This window comes from Biomphalaria glabrata, chromosome 16 (assembly GCF_947242115.1).
Source record: "Biomphalaria glabrata chromosome 16, xgBioGlab47.1, whole genome shotgun sequence".
Lineage (NCBI taxonomy): Eukaryota > Metazoa > Mollusca > Gastropoda > Planorbidae > Biomphalaria > Biomphalaria glabrata.
This window is the reverse complement of record NC_074726.1, coordinates 28,392,661-28,414,198: the sequence shown is the minus strand read 5'-3', so window position 1 is coordinate 28,414,198 and position 21,538 is coordinate 28,392,661. Positions and strand designations below refer to the sequence as shown.

The 21,538-nt window shown below is 37.0% G+C and overlaps 3 protein-coding genes across 9 annotated transcripts in view; 2 read left to right on the top strand and 1 right to left on the bottom strand.

The window, feature by feature from the left end:
* The window catches only part of LOC106061099 (uncharacterized), a 33,768-nt gene extending 33,635 nt beyond the window's left edge, over positions 1–133 (bottom strand). The window contains exon 1 of the mRNA XM_056013923.1: positions 31–133. The gene's annotated coding sequence lies outside the window, so the exon portion shown is untranslated. The remainder of the gene's footprint in view (positions 1–30) is intronic.
* A 110-nt stretch (positions 134–243) lies between these two features.
* On the top strand, positions 244–17,570 carry LOC106056699 (cyclin-Y-like protein 1). Of its 7 annotated transcripts, none has more exons than XM_056014249.1 (9): positions 244–335; positions 6,016–6,470; positions 7,252–7,329; positions 7,996–8,054; positions 8,707–8,934; positions 10,131–10,250; positions 10,810–10,976; positions 11,477–11,639; positions 13,398–17,570. In XM_056014249.1, the coding sequence occupies exons 2-9, from the start codon at positions 6,290–6,292 to the stop codon at positions 13,515–13,517; spliced, it is 1,116 nt and encodes a 371-aa protein (XP_055870224.1). In that variant the 5' UTR covers positions 244–335; positions 6,016–6,289; the 3' UTR covers positions 13,518–17,570. The 7 variants fall into 7 exon arrangements, with proteins under 7 accessions (XP_055870224.1, XP_055870225.1, XP_055870226.1 ...); XM_056014250.1 differs by having other exon boundaries at positions 250–307; XM_056014251.1 differs by having other exon boundaries at positions 258–315.
* On the top strand, positions 17,255–21,512 carry LOC129923303 (fibroin heavy chain-like). Its single transcript, XM_056013575.1, has 2 exons — positions 17,255–17,267; positions 20,704–21,512. Exons 1-2 carry the CDS (start codon positions 17,255–17,257, stop codon positions 21,510–21,512), a joined length of 822 nt encoding a protein of 273 aa, XP_055869550.1.
* Positions 21,513–21,538: the final 26 nt, after the last annotated feature.

The following is a 21,538-nucleotide window of genomic DNA, read 5'->3' as shown; positions in this document are numbered from 1 at the left end:
TATATGAAATGTGTCATAAATAATACTTACTGTATAAAATAATTTAATGTTTCCTAAAAAAAAATGGAAAGCATAGCATTCAATATTCAGCAAAATGAATTTTGTGACACCTGTTGTTGAAACTGTGATATTAGTTTATCGGTATATGCATTTTAATTAAATCATAATCTATATAAAAAGATAAGATATTATCAAGAAATGTATTTTTAAAACTGGCAAGTACAATATTCCGGAAGTAGAAATCAGCTCTTCTTTTTTTTTTTCATCTAAAATGGTTGATATGTAGATCTATTTCCGCTTGCTACCGGTGGATATGTAATAATAATCATTATAATGTAAACTATGATAGAGGTCTAGTCAATATAGATCTAGATCAAAATAGTAGATCTATATAACAGATCTAGATCTGACTGATTTTTTAACTTAAAACACATTTTCTATGAATTCTAATAAATTCTTATTTTATCAACCTAGTCCTAGACTGGCTAGGCAGTAGACTTATAAGACTAGACTTGAGACTTGAGTAGACTGACACTACTGACAGTGACAGTGACTCTGACTAGTCTGACTGAGTCAGTAGAGACTAAGAGTAGAGTAGACTCAGGGGGACTGTCTAGTAAAAAGTTTAAAGTCTAAAAAAAAGTTAGTTTTCAAGTCTTAAAAGTTTTGTTTGTTTGTATGTTAATGTTTCTTAAAAGTTAATAAATTAAAAGTAAGTATTATTTTTATTTAGATGTAGATTCTAGATCTAATATCTACTTATGATTATGATCTAGAGAAGCGTCTAAACTCTAATAGACACTATTATCACTATTCACTATAGTATAGTATATTGATATTGTTAACATTAATTAATTAATAACTTTAAATTTATCTAAATAAAATTTATAAGTCTTACATGTTACTAGTATACTATACTCTATACTCTATACTAGTCTTAGGTCTTCTTAGATTTTCTTAGATTCTTAGATCTATGTCTGTAGTTAACTGTAGTATAATTATAGATAGATCTCTATAGTCTAGAGTGTCTAGACTCAACTCTAATTTAGAGTAAGAGGAAGACTACTAAGAGTCAAGACTAACATAGTAAAGATCTTTCACAAGTAGGACATAATCATGATAATCATCTTCTTTTTTTGAAGTGACGTCTGTATAATAGATCTAGATCTATAAGAAACAGACACAAAATAGAGCAGTGAGTCCGTGAGATTCGTAACAAACAAATTTTCACATTTGACTAGACTCATGACTAGAGTAACACCTTTAGTATAATCACTAAATTTAGAAAGCATTCAGTCTTCAGGGTAGAAGTAAAGTAGCAATTATACATAAAACCCTGAACCATAATCTTCAAATACAAAAACAAAACCTAATAAAATACTCAGAAAGACACAAAAAAAGGCACATTCCGTATATACTCTACCAGGACAAATTTGTACAAATACTCTTCTTCCCTAGTGCTATTAGAGCATGGAATGGGTCGCCAGAGCCAGCCAGGAAAACCAACGACTTGGCCTTGGCAGAATTTAAGTCATTGGTTAACATGCATGACTAGATGCATGACGTGTAGGATGTAATCATCTTCTTTTTTAAAGTAACGTCTGTATTTTATAAGATATTCATAATCTTCATCTTGATCTGTGAAGTAATGTTACTCTACTTACACTTAGAACAGTGAGATTGTTCTTCTAGCGAGCTTTTTGCTGCTGAGCTGTAAGCTCTTTTACAGACCGTGCCAACGAAAAATAGTGTGCTGTTTTCTTCAGTTGTTCAGCACTGCCATACACGTGTTGGTTATGTTGGGCTGCAGTGGTAGTAGGGTCTGTCTAAGGTGGATTAGGAAGAGGCATTCAAAAAGGATATATATTATAGTTTACGGTTTCATAAGAGTGGGCGCAGTGTCCACATTGGGAGTTGTGTGGAATTTATTTTATTGAGATGGTAATTTAACAGAGGTGTTTGTTCTGTCCTTAGTAAAGCCTTCGTTGGAATATAGTAGAGATTGCACTTTGCGGGGGAGGAAGTTAATACTGTCCAGTTTGTTAGGCATGTTCATTTCTTTGTACATGATGGCTCTCCCTGTGTTTCCTGTTGCCCATTGGTTGAGCCACTCCTCTTTGTGGTTGTTGATTAACATTGACCTTAGGGTGAGGTAGTTAACAGGTCTATCTGGTTGTTCCATAGATGGTTGGGGGTTTGTTAGTTGTTTCTTTCCTGCTAGCCAATGCAGAAGGGTCCAGCCTTTCGACCATCCTTGTTTAGGTCTAGTTGATCGCATGTTGTGGTCCACTTTTTCTTTTTTTCTGTATTAATTTTGTATCTAATGAGCCCTGTCAATTTTTTTTATTTTGTCTTGTTCTCTCTAGTAGGTTTTTTTCTACAGTCTTCCTGGCCATGTTTCTTTCCTTTACTAATTTATCTAATTCTGGTGTCCAAAAGCCAGAGGAATTCCAGCTACCCGTCGCCTCAGCTTGGCCTTCCAGTGGAAGCGTCTAGTGAGTGGAGACTAGATAGGCAAAGTACGAGTAGTGAACCAGGCCCGGCCTGGTTGAGCTTTTGTTTTTTTCTCTCACTCGGGGTTGGGATGGAAAGAACGCCCGGAACTCAGTCCAAAAAGTCCGCCATGCTGTTCCACAAGGGGGTCGTCATCAGAACCAGGAGCCTGGAGTGGCGACCTTCGCACGGAATTGTGGCGGTTACAGTATAGGAATATGAGACAAGCCCCCCGCAGTTAGCACTGTTCTCGACCACTTATAGCGAGTGGTAGGAGAGCGGGGACGGTGCGCTGTGTACACTGCACGGCCCAGTCAGCCGATATGGCCGCCTACCGTTGGGTGCCCTCAGACAGGACAGGGGTGAAAAGCCCCATGTCCAGGCCTGATGGTTGGATCAAAGTTTTTCTAACCATCAACAGGATAATGGCGCCTACGGTGCCGACGCCCTACTGGACTTCACTGAAGGTGTCCAAAAGGGTTGTATTTCCTAACTTGACCTCAAGGGATGTGTTTTTTCACTGCTTCTAAGATGTTAGAAACCATAGTTGCGTAGGTTGTGTTGACATCTGCCTCCATTATACTTGATAGTCTTGTGTCTGTTTCTTGTGCAAAAGCTGCCCAGTTAGTTTTTTTTTTTAGTTCCATCTAGTTGTTTTGCTGTGTTGGTATCTACCTGGTGTTCCTATATTGAGGAGTATAGGCCTGTGGTCTCACTACCTATGTCTTCAAGAACTGTAATTTTAGAAGCGTTGATAATATCTGTTGAGATAAAAGTTAGGTCAGGTCTGCTAGTTGTGTTGTGTGCTCTATGGGAGGAATATTGGAGGTGAGGTTTTGTTTTGCAGAAGATGAAGGTTAGAGGCATTTTCTACATTCTCTATTTCTTTGCCATGCTTGTTGTAGTATGGGTAGCCTAGGGAGGGTGTGTGTGCATTAAAGTCACCAGCTATTATTGTCCTTGTGTAGTGTGGTAGTTTTATGTCTATGTCTGCTGTTGAAGATGGTGGGCAGTAGAAGTTTTTGATAGTGTATTTGGTTCCTCCTCTCCAAAGAAGTATTTCTTGCATGTCAATATCTGTATTGTTCTGTACGTGTTTTACTGTTGCTTGAGTGTCGTTTCTAATGAGGGTCATAATTCCCTGACATTTGGTACAAAGGCATCTGTACTGTGTGTAGCCTGTGATGTTTATTTTTTTCTTGGGCAGTAGTGTTTCTTGTAAGAGCGCTATGTGTATATCTTGCTTCTTGAGTATGTGCTGGAGCTCTCTTATCTTGTTTTGTAGGCCTAAGATGTTGAGTTGCAAGAGGTTTAGGTGTTTGCTGTTTGTCTGTTTTTTATTTCCAGTAGCTGACTTATCACAGCAGTCTCGGAAGAAACTGCCATGCGCAGACTATGTCTGAGCTCGTATGAATTTTTCTTAATTTTTCTTGGCATTCGGTGTAGGCTGGGTGTTTCCTCAGGCTTTTTATATATATAATATATATATTCCCTGGGGGGAAGCTCCACTATTATTCACCTTAGTGAAATGAAATTCAAGTGGAAAGGCAGTGGGGTTATTATTACTCTTGGTCATTTCCAAGCCCTGATACCCACACGGGTGAGTATCGCCACAAAGTGGAGTTTGGAGTCAGAGTTTTCCTTCTCCTAGATGGGTTGCATTATTCAGGCTGATGTGCCCCATCAACGCGAAGCTAAAGTGGTTTTGAGGCGCCAGTGTTCCCCCTTTCATCCCTTCTCCTGTCCTGAAGGAAGGTCTTCAGGAGACCCAAAGATCTTGTAATATGGCTTGCGTTTTTTCCCTATAGTTAGCAGGTCATCATGGGGTCCGATCGCTGCAGTAACCCTGTCTCTAATCTCTTGGTTTGTGATGCGGTCTTTGAACGTGATACCTAGGATCCTTCTGTAGCATCTCAATTCCATTGCTAGGATCCTCCTCTCTTGCTCTGCAGTCAGTGTTCAAGACTCACAAGCATATAAATAATAGTAGTAATAAGTTTTAAAAAAACCTTTTACAATAGTGTTCAAAATACTATCTCTGTAGTGTAGTCTTATAATTTATTCATTATTACTTAATAGCTGCACTCTAGATTCTAGATCAATAGACTCATAAATTTATAAATAATATCAATCTAGCTTTATAAATAATATCCAGTTACAAGTTATTATAAAGTTAGTCTATAAATATAGACTAGAGAGACTCTATAAGTTGAGTCCCTTGATAAATATTCTTTGTAGATCTCTATTTGTATTAATTATTAGACCTAGTCCTAGATGATTTAGATCTAGCTTTTTTGGTAAGCTAGATAAATCTAGATCTAAATTAAATTATATATATACATTGAGATTATATATATAATCTCAATCTGACTATTGTCAGTATTGTCACTATTGAGATTTTATCAGAATGTGAGTTTTAGACCTAATATTTAAACTAGAGTACATCTATACTGTTGACTATAGTCACTTTAGTATATCTATAAACAGTATAGTCATTATAGTGTCCATAGACACTTTTTAAGCAGTTTTATATTGGCCTGAAATTATTTCCAACGATTATCTGTTCCACCATTGCATTTGTCCAATATAAACTATCTTATTTTTGTGTGTTTGTACAAGTCTTTGAAATGAAACCCCTGACATTAATTGTGCCAATTTGCGTATGTGATAGCAATAACAATTAAATAAGCTCAATCAAATAACCAACCATTACTGATTAAAAAAACATTTTTAAAAGCCAGTCAGATGAGGTTGGTGATATAGAAAAAAATGTATCTTCCCACCTACTTGTACAAATATAAAAACAGTGCGCTTGGGAATTTTGTTTCCAGTTGTTTTTACTATATATATATATATATATATTGTGATGAACACACTTGCCGGGGATAATATTATCAAACTTGATAACTCAATGAAGTGAAGAAACATCTTTGTATTTTCTTCAAAACTTCTTTAATAATACTTCTTCAACTTTCACATCAAATTAACTTCTCAATTTAACAACAACTTGATTTGATACTTCATAAATAAAACTTAAAGATACATGAAACTTCACTTAGTATAACTTCATCTTCAACTAATAAAACTTTAATTAATGGACCCGCTAATATCTTATTATAACCATTACTAAGCGAGGACCTCGTCTAACTGACTTCCCCCCCCCCCCCCCCCCATTTTTACTTTTTTAAATCGTACATTCCAGAATCATAGAAACTTCTCTTTGACGTTGACGTGTGCTATTTTTTTCCTTAACCCCTTTCTTTGATTGGATACCTAAAATTAACTTGTTTACTCTGGACAGCACTGGCTTGACCTCGCTTCTAGAAACTGGTCGAAATAGGTCACAGACTTGACTTGTGATATATATATATATATATATATATATATATATATATATATATATATATATATATAGTTAGTTTGAAATTTATATAGAGGGTTAAGCTACAATCTAGAATTCTAGAGATCTCAAATCTTTATGTGGTGTCTTGAAATACTAATATTTTTTTCTTTCATAAACAGCAGGCCAGTTCCTCAAGCTTGACTTTTTCAACAACTAAATCTCATTGAAGTTTGTACTGAATGTGTTGAGAGACTTTAAAAATACCACTCTTTTGAAGTATGGACGATGTGACTTGGACTATAATGGAGGGGTCATAGCCACCCAGAATTATCACTTTTTTACTTCAATTTTTAAGCGCCTGAAAAAAAAAGTTGTGAAGCTGATATCTTTGTTGGCTTGTTGTTGTTTTTTTGTGCACTAAACGGGAGATAGGCTTTCCTCTCGTTGCTTACCATGGGGAACAAAAACTCTTGTTGTGTGTATCAAAGTCCTAAGAGCCGCACCAAAAAAAGTGAGCAGTACCTTTACCAGCCACAATCAGGTGAACCCCTTGTGGAGGAGGGGCCCAGTATACCTCAGCCTCCTCCTCCAGTGTCAGTTGGTGTGCCACATATTAGCGAACGAGAACCAGAAGGTAATAAAACTTATAAAAATTTAAGTTTGTATAAGTACCAAATCGAAGTAGTTTACTTAGTATAGGATATCTCCAACTGAAGTTGTATACATGTAATATATGACATTTTAAATTATAATGCACATAATAAAGAATATTTAAAACTGAGATGATTTACACAATATACTAGCGCATTTCAAATAGACCTGTTAGATCACAATATCTAGGCATTTCAATTAGACCTTTTTTATACAATTTAGAGCATTTCAAATTGACCCATTATACACAATTCATTTCAAACCAACCAATGGCATAGATATAGGCATTTCAGTTTGACCCATAAATATCATTAATCTCAGTATGTAGGTATTTCAAATTAATATACTAAAAATGTAATATGGGGGGGGGGGAGTTGAAATGTACAATGAACTGTATCACTTAAGAGACTGTGAGAATACTTACAATATGATTTCTTTAGCCATAGGACATCATAGTAAATAAATATTTGATGGCAAACCATCAGAAAAAAAAAGAGGATAAAATAGATGAAACTAGATGTTTCAAACTGCTCATCTCTTTATGCTGCATTTCGTTTATTAGGATCAGCTTAAATCAGACTTACATCTAGTAATATTGTTAGAATAATGGTCAAAGGTAAAATGAATGAGTATTTAGCATTAAAATATTTTAGACCATTCTTGTATCTCTGGTCTATGTTTGAACAAAGTAATGTCTGGTTTAATTCATGTTGATAGGCACTTCTAAAAGTATTGTAATTTTTTTTTTTTTTTACTTTTGCCAGATAGTGACCTTGACCCTTCAAGCCATCCTGGTGCTAAACCAATATTTTCGACCAGATCTGAATCAGAAATACAAAGAAGTAAGTAGTTTCTCTTTATTAGTTATTACAATGGTCCTGAGTGATGTGAACATATTAGTTTGTTTCAAGTTAGATCTTATGACCCAATGTTTCATTGTATAGTGGGGTTTCTAATACTTGCAGAAGAACAAACAAAAACCTTTCAAAATATAATAATTTAATTTTCCAAGTTGAAATCATAAAACAAGAGAACACATGCTCTACTTAATGTCATAACACACAAACAATAGAATCAAAATTCAATCATAAATTCACAAAAGTAGACTTCACATGAAGCTCAAAACTTATAAGACCCCTGAAATAAACTTGTTTCTTCTATTTATAGTTTGTGCTTCAAATCTTCTAGTATTGGAAATGCAATTGAATTTTCTTTTAAAAATTATCTCCCCTACATTATATGAAACTTGAAGCTACCAGAAGTGAATGAGTAAATATATTTCTCTTGATGTGATATTAGTCTATTTTATGTTACAGTTTGTCATAGATCAAGTACAAATCAGTTATATATAGAAGTTATAAAAAGTTTGTAATTTTTGTAAATTGCAATAATTTAATTTTTTTAAAATACTTAGTTGTTGTTTTTTCTGATCCAGTATGTATATAAAGTAATTGTACCATGTTTAGAGCATGACGTGCAATACAAGTTATTTCATTGTGTTCATTTAGATAATCGTATGAGAAGAAGAAGTCAGATGATCATGACAAGATCAGGACATAGACAACATGTAAGTTTCAAGTTATAGATTTCATGTCAAATGAAAGTGAGTTGAGCACAGATTTCCCTTTCAGACCTTGTGATCCATGGGGCAAGATTTCATGTCAAATGAAAGTGAGTTGAGCACAGATTTCCCTTTCAGACCTTGTAATCTATGGGGCAAGATTTCATGTCAAATGAAAGTGAGTTGAGCACAGATTTCCCTTTCAGACCTTGTGATCTATGGGGCAGATGATGTTAAGATGATGTTTCTATGGCCAACAGTTAACAAGCAGGGTGTCTTATGTCCAGTTGGGTGGATTCAGGGGCGACCTATAAATCCTGAAATTCAAAATCTACTCTTCACAGAGGACCCCAGTTTCAGAAGCCAAGCGGTTAACCACTCAATTTTTTAATAGTAGAGCTGCTTGTTAAGCTCCTAATTGCAAATAAAATGTAAACTACACATTTTATCCAACTCACCACCTGAAAAAAATGTGTTATAGTGTATGTGTTTAAATGAAATTCAAATATTATTTTTATTACATGTGGAATTTGTAACACAAGTGTGGAAATGGCTTGCATTGTCCAAAAAAAGAAAGACTTCTGTTTTGGTATCTACCGACATACAGGTCTGTGTTTGTTTCAATCAATATTAAGCCTGAATCTGTCTCAATTTTTAGATTGATGAGTACGGCCAGCTACGCAAGTTTAGCTCATGCTCAACTATCTACATGGACGACTCGACTGTCTCACAGCCAAATCTTAAGACCACCATTAAGTCTGTAGCATTAGCCATATACTTTCACATCCGCAACAGAATTCCACCTGACGAGGAAAGGGAGCAGAATTTGGCGGCTCTGGAGCCGGATGTCTTGCAGATATTTGACGAAAAGGCACACCCACTTTCAGTAAGTTCTTGCCTTTGGTTTTCACAGTATTTACACTCTGCTTTCCTGGGACTTACAAAAGTGTATGTTTCCTTCAGAGGTGTAAATAAGTTATAGTTTCCCCATTTAAATTTTATTATCTAGAGGTCAGCTCTTCGCAAGATCGAGTCTAAATCTCAAATATGCACAGAAATTCTAAATTATTTGTAAAAACAAAAACCTGCTAGATCCAATTAGGTCTAGCTATAGATGAGTATAGACGAAGATTAAAGACTTCATGTATAGTTTCATTAAAAAAATCAGACTCACATTCTAGTTTATGTTGCTGCAACAGAGCTTCAATTTATTCTTCTCTGTATGATAACTTTCTCTCTACACCTTATTTGATAAAATTTCAATATTGTATTATGTATATATATTTACATCATTGTAATCCATGTTACATTGATTATCTCTGCAGTATATATATGTATTGTAGCATATGTAAAGGAAGCTACTTAATCAAGATGAACATGTCAGTCCTGGCTATCAGTTCCTAAATAACTCTTGCATGCATGATTCACCTTTCACCTCTTCACTTTCCTACAATGTTCACTGTTGCTGCCTAGGTCTTCTTCAGGGTTCACTATCTCGCCATCACTATCTTCTGGTTGTCTCAAGAAAGGTAGTCTACATCAATTAACAGGATTGTCTTCCACTAGCAGGAACAACCCTTCCACAGTTTTCCAACTTCCTGATCAGACAACCCACAAAGAGAACCTGAGCTGCTTCTCTCCTGCTGGCCGCTCCGCTGGCGGTGACCCCTTCTACAACTCAAGGCGGATCAAACCAAGCCCTAGTTCACCAATAGTCTAGAACTGTGCACTGGTGCGCACCATAAGCCTTGGCACAGGAGCAGAGCTATAACAATATATATTTACATTTAAATATTTGAAAACAAAATGTTTTAGTAAATAGCTATGCAAATTGTAAATGCCTATTTGTAAGTAAATATGAACTTTTCTAGCTTGTAATTTCAATTTCATTAATCCAAATCCTCTTTTTTTTTTTTCGTAGTGATATTTTTTGTTCTCTCTCAACTCACACTCTGAACATTCAAATGACACATTTTTAAAACTAGTATATTATATAGTAAGAAGACATGGAACAAAATTGATTCAATTAGGCACATTTTTTTACAGAAGGATATAAACTTGATTCATGTTTCTTTTTACCAGAAAGACCCAGTGCCTGATGACTACCAAAGACGAGATCCAGAACACAAAGTCATCTACCGTTTTGTTCGCAATCTTTTCAACGCTGCTCAACTTACAGCTGAATGTGCCATCGTAACATTGGTGAGTTGACCTAAATAAATGACTCGTTATTGTCACCAAGGTGTTTCTTCCTTCATGCCCTGAGTGGGTCATTTCTAAGTTTGTACCTTAAAGTGATTTGTTTGCTGCATTAGTTTCGAGCCAAAACTACTAAAAGTTTAAAAAATAAGTGTATCACATCAGTAAGTAAAGTACCCCTTTGAGACCTTGCGATCTATAGGGCTTATTATGTTAAATAAAAGTCATCTGTTTTCTATGGCGTCAGTTAATGAGAGTGTCGTGTGGCCAGTACAACAATCCACCGCCTTTACTTTCTCCAACTAATGTCTGGCACCCATTAAAGTTGAGTGGACTCAGCGGCATCCTTAAAATCCTGAATTTCAAAATCCCAGTCTTCACCAAGATTCGAACCTAAGACTCCTTTACCACTGGACCACCATCCCCCTTATTATATTAGTAAGCCAATAGTAATCTTTCTTTTAACAAACCATTTCTGTTGTCAGGTGTTTTTCTAGTTTATGTTTGTTACTGGAATGAAACCCTGGTCAACCTAAAATTTTAATGCCAATGATTCTGTCAGGTTTATTTGGAGCGTCTGCTGACCTACTCTGAGATTGATATCAATCCAAGCAACTGGAAGCGAATGGTTCTAGGAGCCATCATCCTGGCCTCTAAAGTTTGGGATGACCAGGCTGTATGGAATGTGGACTTCTGTCAAATCCTCAAGGACATCCAAGTTGATGACATGTAAGTAATTCGTGACACAACTGGAGAACATAACAAGACCTAAGGGTCCCTTAGACCACGTGAAGTTCACATTGACTGTAGTGAAGTTCACATTGACTGTAGTGAAGTTCACATTTACTTAAGTATTTGGCTTTCTTTATTTCTTTCTCCAATTGCCTGGCTGAGTGATGTGCACTATGGTTATCACCGCAACAGTCCAGAGTTTGAACCTTGCTGGCTGTCATCATCAGAAAGTTTGGGCTAGAAAATAATAATACTTATTTCTGAAGGGACATCCAAAACATACAAGTCAAATCATGTAAAATATCATGAACTAATTGGTACTCTGCCTTTTAGACTTTACATAGCAGTTAAATAAGAGAAAGTATATTCTTTTTTTCCCCATATAGTTTATCAAACTTAACACTTTTTTTTTTCTCTATTTTATGGATACCAGAATGATAGTAATACTGTAATTTAAGAGTAACGAAGAAATGTTCCTGTATATTTGATTTCACCAGGAATGAGCTAGAGCGGCAAGTTTTGGAACTTCTTCAGTTCAACATTAATGTTCCCTCCAGTGTGTATGCCAAGTATTACTTTGACCTACGAGCTCTCGCAGACGCCCACAGCTTTGTCTACCCGCCTGAACCTTTAGATAAGGAAAGAGCGTTAAAGCTAGAGGTCAGTTGGTCATTTCGTTAAGTGTATGTATAGCTAGATATGCTAAGGACACTCACTGAAATTTTTTGGCTGTTTGGTGTTGCCTGACCTATTTTGGATCTCTAACCTCGTTAGGACCACTTATGAAAAATATTTTAAAAATTGAGCATATGTAATATGTTTTTTAAATAGGAAACCCAATATGGAATTCTGACTGTTACATTTAATGAACATTATAGTGAGGGACTTCTTGTTTCCAGCCAACCCAAATAGGTCCAAAGAAAAAAAAAACAACAGATGACAACTAGTTTCATTTCTTAGGGTTGCTGTTATTAGGTCACATTTTAGCAGTCTTAGAAAAATAAACTTCACGAGACTGCTTAATGATTTTTTTTTTGTGTTAATTTCTACAGTGGCGCTTGTCCTAGTCAAAACTGCTAAAAATGAGTTCTCTTTAAAACTACAACCACTAAAGCACTAGACCTATTTTACTTACAAAATGCGTCAGTATCTAAAAACAACCAACCAATCGGAAAAAAAAAAGCGTCTAGGCATTCTAAATGTCTGTGGTTTAACCTGGAAAAAGTATCTAAAAATTAGCAATAAACAAGAACCGGGTCCTTAAAGGATAGGTTAAAACTTGTAATGAGTCTTAAAGTTGATCAACATTTTGGTTGGTTTAAACTTTAGGAGTCAGAAGTTTATTAAAAGAAAGGATTTGACTTCCATTGAAATAGACAGTGGAAATGCTCAAAATCTTGATTTATTTTATTAGCTAGAGCTAGAAATATTGTAAGGAAAGGGAGGTAAGGCCCTCAGGCATTTGGGATTGTTGTTTTATTGGCTAAGGGCTGGTCAGGAATTGGGTTGGCTTGTACTTTGTATTGTAGTTCACAATGTCCTGATTGAACTTTGTATTGCGCTTCACAATGTCCTGCTGCTTTTACTTTGTTTTATATTTCACAATGTCCTGCTAGTACTTTGTATTGTACTTCACAATGTCCTGCTTGTACTTTGTACTGTACTTCACAATGTCCTGCTAGTACTTTGTATTGTACTTCACAATGTCCTGCTAGTACTTTGTATTGCACTTCACAATGTCCTGCTTGTACTTTGTACTGTATTTCACAATGTCCTGCTTGTACTTTGTACTGTACTTCACAATGTCCTGCTTGTACTTTGTACTGTACTTCACAATGTCCTGCTAGTACTTTGTATTGTACTTCACAATGTCCTGCTAGTACTTTGTATTGCACTTCACAATGTCCTGCTTGTACTTTGTACTGTATTTCACAATGTCCTGCTTGTACTATGTACTGTACTTCACAATGTCCTGCTTGTACTTTGTACTGTACTTCACAATGTCCTGCTTGTACTTTGTACTGTACTTCACAATGTCCTGCTTGTACTTTGTACTGTACTTCACAATGTCCTACTTGTACTTTGTACTGTACTTCACAATGTCCTGCTTGTACTTTGTACTGTACTTCACAATGTCCTGCTTGTAATTTTTACTGTACTTCACAATGTCCTGCTAGTACTTTGTACTGTACTTGACAATGTCCTGCTTGTACTTTGTACTGTACTTCACAATGTCCTGCTAGTACTTTGTACTGTACTTGACAATGTCCTGCTAGTACTTTGTACTGTACTTCACAATGTCCTGCTTGTACTTTGTACTGTACTTCACAATGTCCTGCTTGTAGTTTGTACTGTACTTCACAATGTCCTGCTAGTACTTTGTACTGTACTTCACAATGTCCTGCTTGTACTTTACAGGCTATGTCCAGTGTGTGTGAAGACAAACTACGGCTCTGGCATCGAAAGAACCGCAGGCGGATTGCATCACTGGATGGCCATGTGTGGGCAAGGCACCGACCCAAGGCCATTTTATCTTGACCATCTGCTCAACAGTTTAGCTATCATCTCCTTATCGACCTTGAGTTTGGGAGCCGGGGAACTAGAATCTTAGGATGCTGGTGCTGTATATACTGTGCTGCTAAGTCATTTGTCTTTATTTTTTTAATAACTGTACTACCTTGGAGGGTAGATCTGTGTGTGTGTGTGTGCGCACACTGAGGGTAAGGCTTCAGTCATGTGTTTGTGTACTGAAAGAGAGCTCAAGGTGTTGTCACTCACAGAATATGCTTGGCTACTAACACTAAACATTTTTAACCTAGTCATGAGACTCTTTTTTTTCTACAATCATTATTAGTACTAACTACTTCCAATTCTTTATTCCTTATTTACCCATGAGGGCAGTGTGTTGTGCTCCTTTGACTTAGGAGCCACTATTTGTTTACCCATGAGGGCAGTGTGTTGTGCTCCTTTGACTTAGGAGCCACTATTTCTTTACCCATGAGGGCAGTGTGTTGTGCTCCTTTGACTTAGGAGCCACTATTTCTTTACCCATGAGGGCAGTGTGTTGTGCTCCTTTTGACTTAGGAGCCACTATTTGTTTACCCATGAGGGCAGTGGGTTGTGCTCCTTTGACTTAGGAGCCACTATTTCTTTACCCATGAGGGCAGTGGGTTGTGCTCCTTTGACTTAGGAGCCACTATTTCTTTACCCATGAGGGCAGTGCATTTTTGTTTCTTGGTTTAATAGCCAGTGATCGTGTTAAGGAAGCACATAGTTTCCTTTCAGTCGCAGTTTTACTGAAGACATTCTCAACTGGCCTCGAAAGTTATAAATAGCTTAGTCTACGGCAATTTATTTGTAGAAATAATCTACTAATATCTTAACTGGTGTCATGGAAACATTTTCTCTCTGAAACAAATTTGACAGTTTTTTTAAAGCAAAACGTTCTTTTGTAATGCCTCATAAGTATCGTAGTATAACCCTATTTTGCTTGTTAGGTAGGAAGCATGAACAGAGAATTTTCACTTCTGCTGAGTTGCTTAGAGCATAGATTGGCTGTGGAGTATGTTAAGCAATGAAACTGAAACTTAAGGAAACTTAAGAGGGCAGTGGGCTTGTTGCTGGTCTTGAATTTTTATGGTTGGGGGGGGGGGGGGGGGGGGCTTAACAACAGCTATTTTTAACTTGCTCATGTTGTAACTAGTAAGTGACATTTCTAATGACATACCGTATATCATGAACCTCTCAGAGGTGTAGTATGTTTATAGTAGTTAAGGCATCGCCTCTTTATGCCTTAATGGATTTGATTCCAGTGTTGGCAATGGTTCTTCACTGAGCACTGGTGAACTGCAATAATCTTATGGTATGGCCTACGTTGTTAATGATTTTGTGTCAGGATTTGCTATTTTGTATTTACTAAATGAAGTCAACTTTGTTCACTCACAATCCATGCCTCTTGTCTGTTTGTGCTACTAGTGTGGTGATCACTATCCATTTTTTCAGTGTCACAAAAAAAAAAATGGATTTCAGTCACTTTGCAAACAGAGAAAATTAGAAAACATAGACATTTTGTATTACTTAGGGTGCGTTTGATTTATAAAATAAAAAGGTTGAAAGGTGATAGGGATGTTTCATGACTTGTTCATAATTCTATTTCAAAGATGACTCGAGATTAATAACCAGGCTAGAAACAACAAACTTTGCTATGCAGGGTTCGAACCCTGCGCACTGCCATCCCCTGTCGGAGGTTTGGGCTAGAAGAAACAAACTGTGCTGGAAGTCTTACTGTTTGAAAGCGTTGTGCTAGCGCTGTGCGGTGTGGAAGTCTGCTGGTTCAGATCTTGGGTCATGGGTCTAGTGGCTGTGATTCGTGGAGCAAGTGTTGTGATGATGTAACACATCATTCTGTGATTTAATTTTGGTACAAATACATAACAGTTAAGTTTTTTACCCGGGGAGGGGGAGTTGTCTTTTCTGTCTAGCATGCAGTGTTGTTAGAAGTCGAACTGTTCGCAGTGTGATAATGAAGTTTTTATTCAAACCCATTAATGAAATGTAATGGAATTATTTTTTTTACGAATGAATGATATATTTGGTACAATAACTGAGAAGCTCCATTACACTTGTTTTTCCCAAGCTTACAACTCAACCAGACATTGGACAACATAAAGTCTGGTTGTCTTCATCAAGCATTACTGTATAAATACTGTATTGATACTGCATTCATTCATTTCAATTCTTTACCTGAAGCATCATAGAGTAAATTGACTTATTTCAAGAATAATTTGTTGACAAAAATATTATATTTTTGTTTTTAAAGAAATTTCAAATCTGTGTAAATAAAGAATAAAACATTGTGACAATGTTGTATATTAATTTATGCATCTCATTTAAAAATGTAAACTCATCGCTAGTTAGACTTGGCTAGTTTGGTTCCTTATTGTGTCTTGTAGTGCATGTCGTCACCATTCTAACTTCCGGTAGGTCAAGACCATCATCCTGTTGACTTTACACTAAGAAGCTGTGTCAGTGATCTGTTCATTTCTAGTCTTTCCAGCTTGAGTCAACGCTTCTCTTGTACATATGAAACATTGTGTCCCTCTTGCAGGAATAGATCTCTTGTAGTCCTTCATAATGGACAGCGTTTTAGTTTGTTCTTATTAAAGTGAAATACATTGGAAATTTTAATCAGTAAATTTGATTATTTATTTTGTTTGCTTTAATTTGTTTTATATATATTTTTTTAAACTTAATTGGCTACTAATATTTATTCTGCTTTTTTTTTTAATTGAGTGTTACTGTATTTATTTTTTTTTCTTTTAATTAATTTTTTTTTTTCCTTAACTAAAAAGTTACTTTTAATTTTTTGGATTCTTGTTCAATCCAAATATAAATTTTATAGGTTTATGTCAGTGTTCATATACTACAACAAAATAATTGAGTTGAATAATATCTGAATAATAATTGTGCCTCTGTTTATTTTTCTTAATTGCTCAGTCTCATTATGTTAGCAGTTTCTGCATGATGCTTCCTCAATAACCCCAGTATTTCTAAGTATGTTTAAGATTATTTCCTAAGTTTTTTGTTGTATTTTTTTTAGTTAGTTGTTTAAAAGGCATGTTGTTGTTTTAGATTACTGTTTGTATGTTATTGTTTTAGATTACTGTTTGTATGTTGTTGTTTTGGATTACTGTTTGTATGCTATTTTTTTAGATTACTGTTTGTATCTTGTTTTATATTACTGTTTGTATGTTGTTGTTTCAGATTACTGTTTGTATCTTGTTGTTTTAGATTACTGTTTGTATGTTGTTGTTTCAGATTACTGTTTGTATGCTATTGTTTTAGATTACTGTTTGTATGTTATTTTTTAGATTACTATTTGTATGTTATTTTTTAGATTACTGTTTGTGTGTTATTTTTTTAGATTACTGTTTGTATGTTATTGTTTTAGATTACTGTTTGTACAGTATGTTGTTGTTTTTTTAAATGATCTTTATGCCCTTTCAATTTTTATTTATTTTTATTGACAAATTTGTTGGTTAATTATTCTCTAATGGATACAGCAACATTTGATTTGTCATAGGCTTGTGTTGCTGGTTGAATTTACAATGCAATGGATCCGTCTCACAGAATGCTGGTAGTGGAACTCAAGCCAGTGTGTGTATGCGTGTTATTGTGAAAGATATCACTAGGTACTGCTTTCTGTAGCATTCAAAGGTGTCTCGTGTTATAGACTTTTAATTTATTGCTAATGTTTGAAGACGTGATGGTTTGACATGGCGTGCACAAGTATGTGTTCTAGTTTCTCATTTTTATGCTTGACCACGTGACAGAATTCAGGGCTAATGACATCACTTGAAAACTTGTCATCATCTAGTTTTTTTTTTTATAGGTTACTATGTAATTAATTAACTGGATAATTTTTTTTTTGGTAAGTTTAATATCTTGTTAGATGCCATTTGTAAATTAAAAAACAATGTACAAAATAATTTATTTCATGCAAACAGATGGAGTCCCTGAGCAGTACGATTGAATATAGCTCAGTTTGTCTGTGAATATGTGACTTGTTTTAATTAAAAACAAAACAAAACATGGTTCTTATTATTTTATTTTTTTTTGTGTATTCGTTATGTAGAAGTTGATATCAGAACGAAGCGTTCTAGAGTTGTTGTCCATTTTATTTGATTACTCTTTGATCTATGTCTTTAGTTATGTAATACAGAATTTCTGACCACTGACCTATATGGTATATTGTAACGAATCTTAGGGCAAACACTCAACGAACGATAAAGGGGAAGAGGTAAGGTGTGTTATTTCCTTGACAAGTGATGAGAAATGATTACACTAACACAAATGTCTATGTTGGCTTTGAGTTCATTTAGCTCTGGCCTGCAGGGTTCGCTGTCTCCGACACTGCTTACAAGGTACACTATTGCCGCCTATGTCTTAACGTTCCCATAAGGTTCACTATATTGCCACTAACACAGGGTCAAAGTAGGCCTATGTGCAGCTCTCTACTTTCTTGTTTCAAGGACGACAGTCTACATAAACTGCCAGGAAAGTCTTCCACTAACAGGATCGACCCTTTCCACAGTTTCCTCACAAGACTTCTTCCTGACCATTTACTTCACAACACACTTTGCCACCCTGGCATAGTGCGAATGCTCCATTTCGTCCGGTCAAAGAATCTTCCGTATGCAGTTGAAGAAATAAGAACTGTAACAAACAATTGCCCCATCTGTGCTGAGATAAAACCTCGTTTTTATCCACCATCTGCCGGCAGCTTAGTAAAAAGCCACATCACCATTCTTATCTTATAAAATACAGACGTTACTTCAAAAAAGAAGTTGATTACGTCCTACGCGTCATGCATTCTGTCATGCATATTAACCAATGACTTAAATTCTGCCAAGTCACTGGTTTTCCTGGCTAGCTCAGGCAATCCATTCCATGCTCTTAGTGTTGACTTTAAGGGACCACTCCCTTCTAGCACTCAAAATAAATATTTATTGACAATTATTGAGGAGTACTCAAGGTTTCCTTTTGCATATGCATGTCCTGGCATGTCTACTCAAACAGTAATTAGATGCTTCACAAACCTATTCAGCATTTTTCGGGACGCCCTCGTATTTACATTCTGACCGGGGATCAGCCTTCATGTCTGAAGAGCTAGGATCTTTCCTCAGAGGTAAAGGCATAGTGCCATAGTAACAAGCAGGACCACAGCATATAATGCCAAAGGGAACGGGCAAGTAGAAAAACAGAACTCGACACTCTGGAAGTCAATTCTTCTTGTCGTCAGGTCAAGAGGGCTACATAACACACAATGGAAGTTGCTCGTATCAACATGTCTATCACGTGTTGAACAGTGCGCACCATAAGTGTCTGCCTGAGAGCAATAACAATAGCTATTCAGAAAATACAATTGTAATCATAGAATCGTAGGCCTATTATATCCAAACTTAGAAGACGCTATTGCTGAGCTAGCCAGGAAAACCAGTGACTTAGCAGAATTTAATTCATTGGTTAAGTAACGTCTGTATTATATAAAATACGATTACTATTTCTGACAGTCTATTTATTAATGTAACTGTTTAATGAATACACGAGAGTACCTGCTGACGTATGTGTTTAATTAACTCTTTCTCTCCGTAATTATTTACCACATGCTGGTGGAATCAACGCTGGTATCGTCAGTTAGGAGAGAAAGAGTTAATAATAAGTTATAGAATTCTAGACCACCAGACCAAATTTAATTTTAAAGATAATATTTTCAAAAATCAAATGGATCAAACCAGACTTTTCCCAAACAAATAGGCCTAGATATGTTGATACGAGCAAGAAAGATGCGCACCAGTGCACTGTTAAAGAGAGTAGAAACAAGATGGTGGACTGTTGATTCCGGGTAAATAGATGGAGAAGCAGAACTAGAAATACGGTAGGCTAGAATCGCCAGTGTAGGTTGTCTGGTCAGGAAGAAGTAGTGGAAAGGGTCGTTCCTGTTAGTGGAAGACATTCCTGTCAGTTCATTAAACCGCTCCTACATTTCTCCATAACCCTTTCTCTTCTTTTTCATTCTTACTGTATTTTATTGATAAACAGATGACTTATAAATCTTAAAATGAAATGGTAACAAAGAGGAGATGACTCCGAATAACTTTTGCTAAGTAGGCCTAATCATGGTTATTCCACAACGATGTCTCAAGTGTTGGAGGGCTCCTCATTTGTTTTTTCATAAATCACAAAGAGATTAGGATTAGAGACAGAATTAGTAAAGCGAAAGGAGCCCACGATTATCTTCTAACTACTGTTAAAAAAAAAACGCAAACTAAAACTCTATTTGCTATCACTCTATCGCAAGGTCCTCATGGCTCACAAAAACCTTCCTTCAGAGAATAGTACCAGGACAAAAGAAAGAGGCAGAGAACGCGATGGGAAGACAAAATAAAAGAATGGACGGGCCTGAGATTCTCCCCAAGGCAAAATACAGAGAGGAATGGAGAAAGACGGTCAACAGATCTTACGTGGTGCCTCACCCTCAATGGTCCAACAGACAAAGGGATAGGTGAATTCATAGCCAAACTTTATACATTAGCTGATATGTATGATTCAATTATTCTCTAAATGGTATTTGGCGTGGCTAGGCTGTAACCTTTTTTAAATACCAAAACAGTGTGTTTCAATATAACTTGTCTAAAATGTTCTTGACAGTCGCCGTTGAAGATACCCTCAACAATGTTTTGTTACGGTTCTATGCATCGAGCCTATAGCTTCAAGCATATCATGCAATGACTGAATTTAATACAAGCGACAAAAATAAAAAAAACTTTTAAAATCTAAAAAGGAAGAAATCCACATTTACAGCCATATTGTTTGTAAAAAATGTTTGTCATATTTCGGATGTTCCTTTTTAGTAGAAGGTAAGGTACATCCTAGGACGTCTTGCAAGACGACTTGGGTTGGCAGCGGGCGCCAGGGTATGAATCTGGGACCATCGAGGCGCCAGGGTATGAATCTGGGACCATCTTATCTTATCTTATATAATACAGACGTTACTTCAAAAAAGAAGATGATTACGTCCTACGCGTCATGCATTTAGTCATGCATATTAACCAATGACTTAAATTCTGCCAAGTCACTGGTTTTCCTGGCTAGCTCAGGCAACCCATTCCATGCTCTAATAGCACTAGGGAAGAAGGAGTATTTGTACAAATCGAGGCGGCAGGGTATGAATCTGGGACCATCGAGGCGGCAGGGTATGAATCTGGGACCATCGAGGCGGCAGGGTATGAATCTGGGACCATCGAGGCGGCAGGGTATGAATCTGGGACCATCGAGGCGGCAGGGTATGAATCTGGGACCATCGAGGCGGCAGGGTATGAATCTGGGACCATCGAGGCGGCAGGGTATGAATCTGGGACCATCGAGGCGGCAGGGTATGAATCTGGGACCATCGAGGCGGCAGGGTATGAATCTGGGACCATCGAGGCGGCAGGGTATGAATCTGGGACCATCGAGGCGGCAGGGTATGAATCTGGGACCATCGAGGCGGCAGGGTATGAATCTGGGACCATCGAGGCGGCAGGGTATGAATCTGGGACCATCGAGGCGGCAGGGTATGAATCTGGGACCATCGAGGCGGCAGGGTATGAATCTGGGACCATCGAGGCGCCAGGGTATGAATCTGGGACCATCGAGGCGGCAGGGTATGAATCTGGGACCATCGAGGCGCCAGGGTATGAATCTGGGACCATCGAGGCGCCAGGGTATGAATCTGGGACCATCGAGGCGGCAGGGTATGAATCTGGGACCATCGAGGCGGCAGGGTATGAATCTGGGACCATCGAGGCGCCAGGGTATGAATCTGGGACCATCGAGGCGCCAGGGTATGAATCTGGGACCATCGAGGCGCCAGGGTATGAATCTGGGACCATCGAGGCGCCAGGGTATGAATCTGGGACCATCGAGGCGCCAGGGTATGAATCTGGGACCATCGAGGCGCCTGAACAACAGTCCAGCGCACATACCACATGATCAGGCAATATTGTATTTCCTTGTTC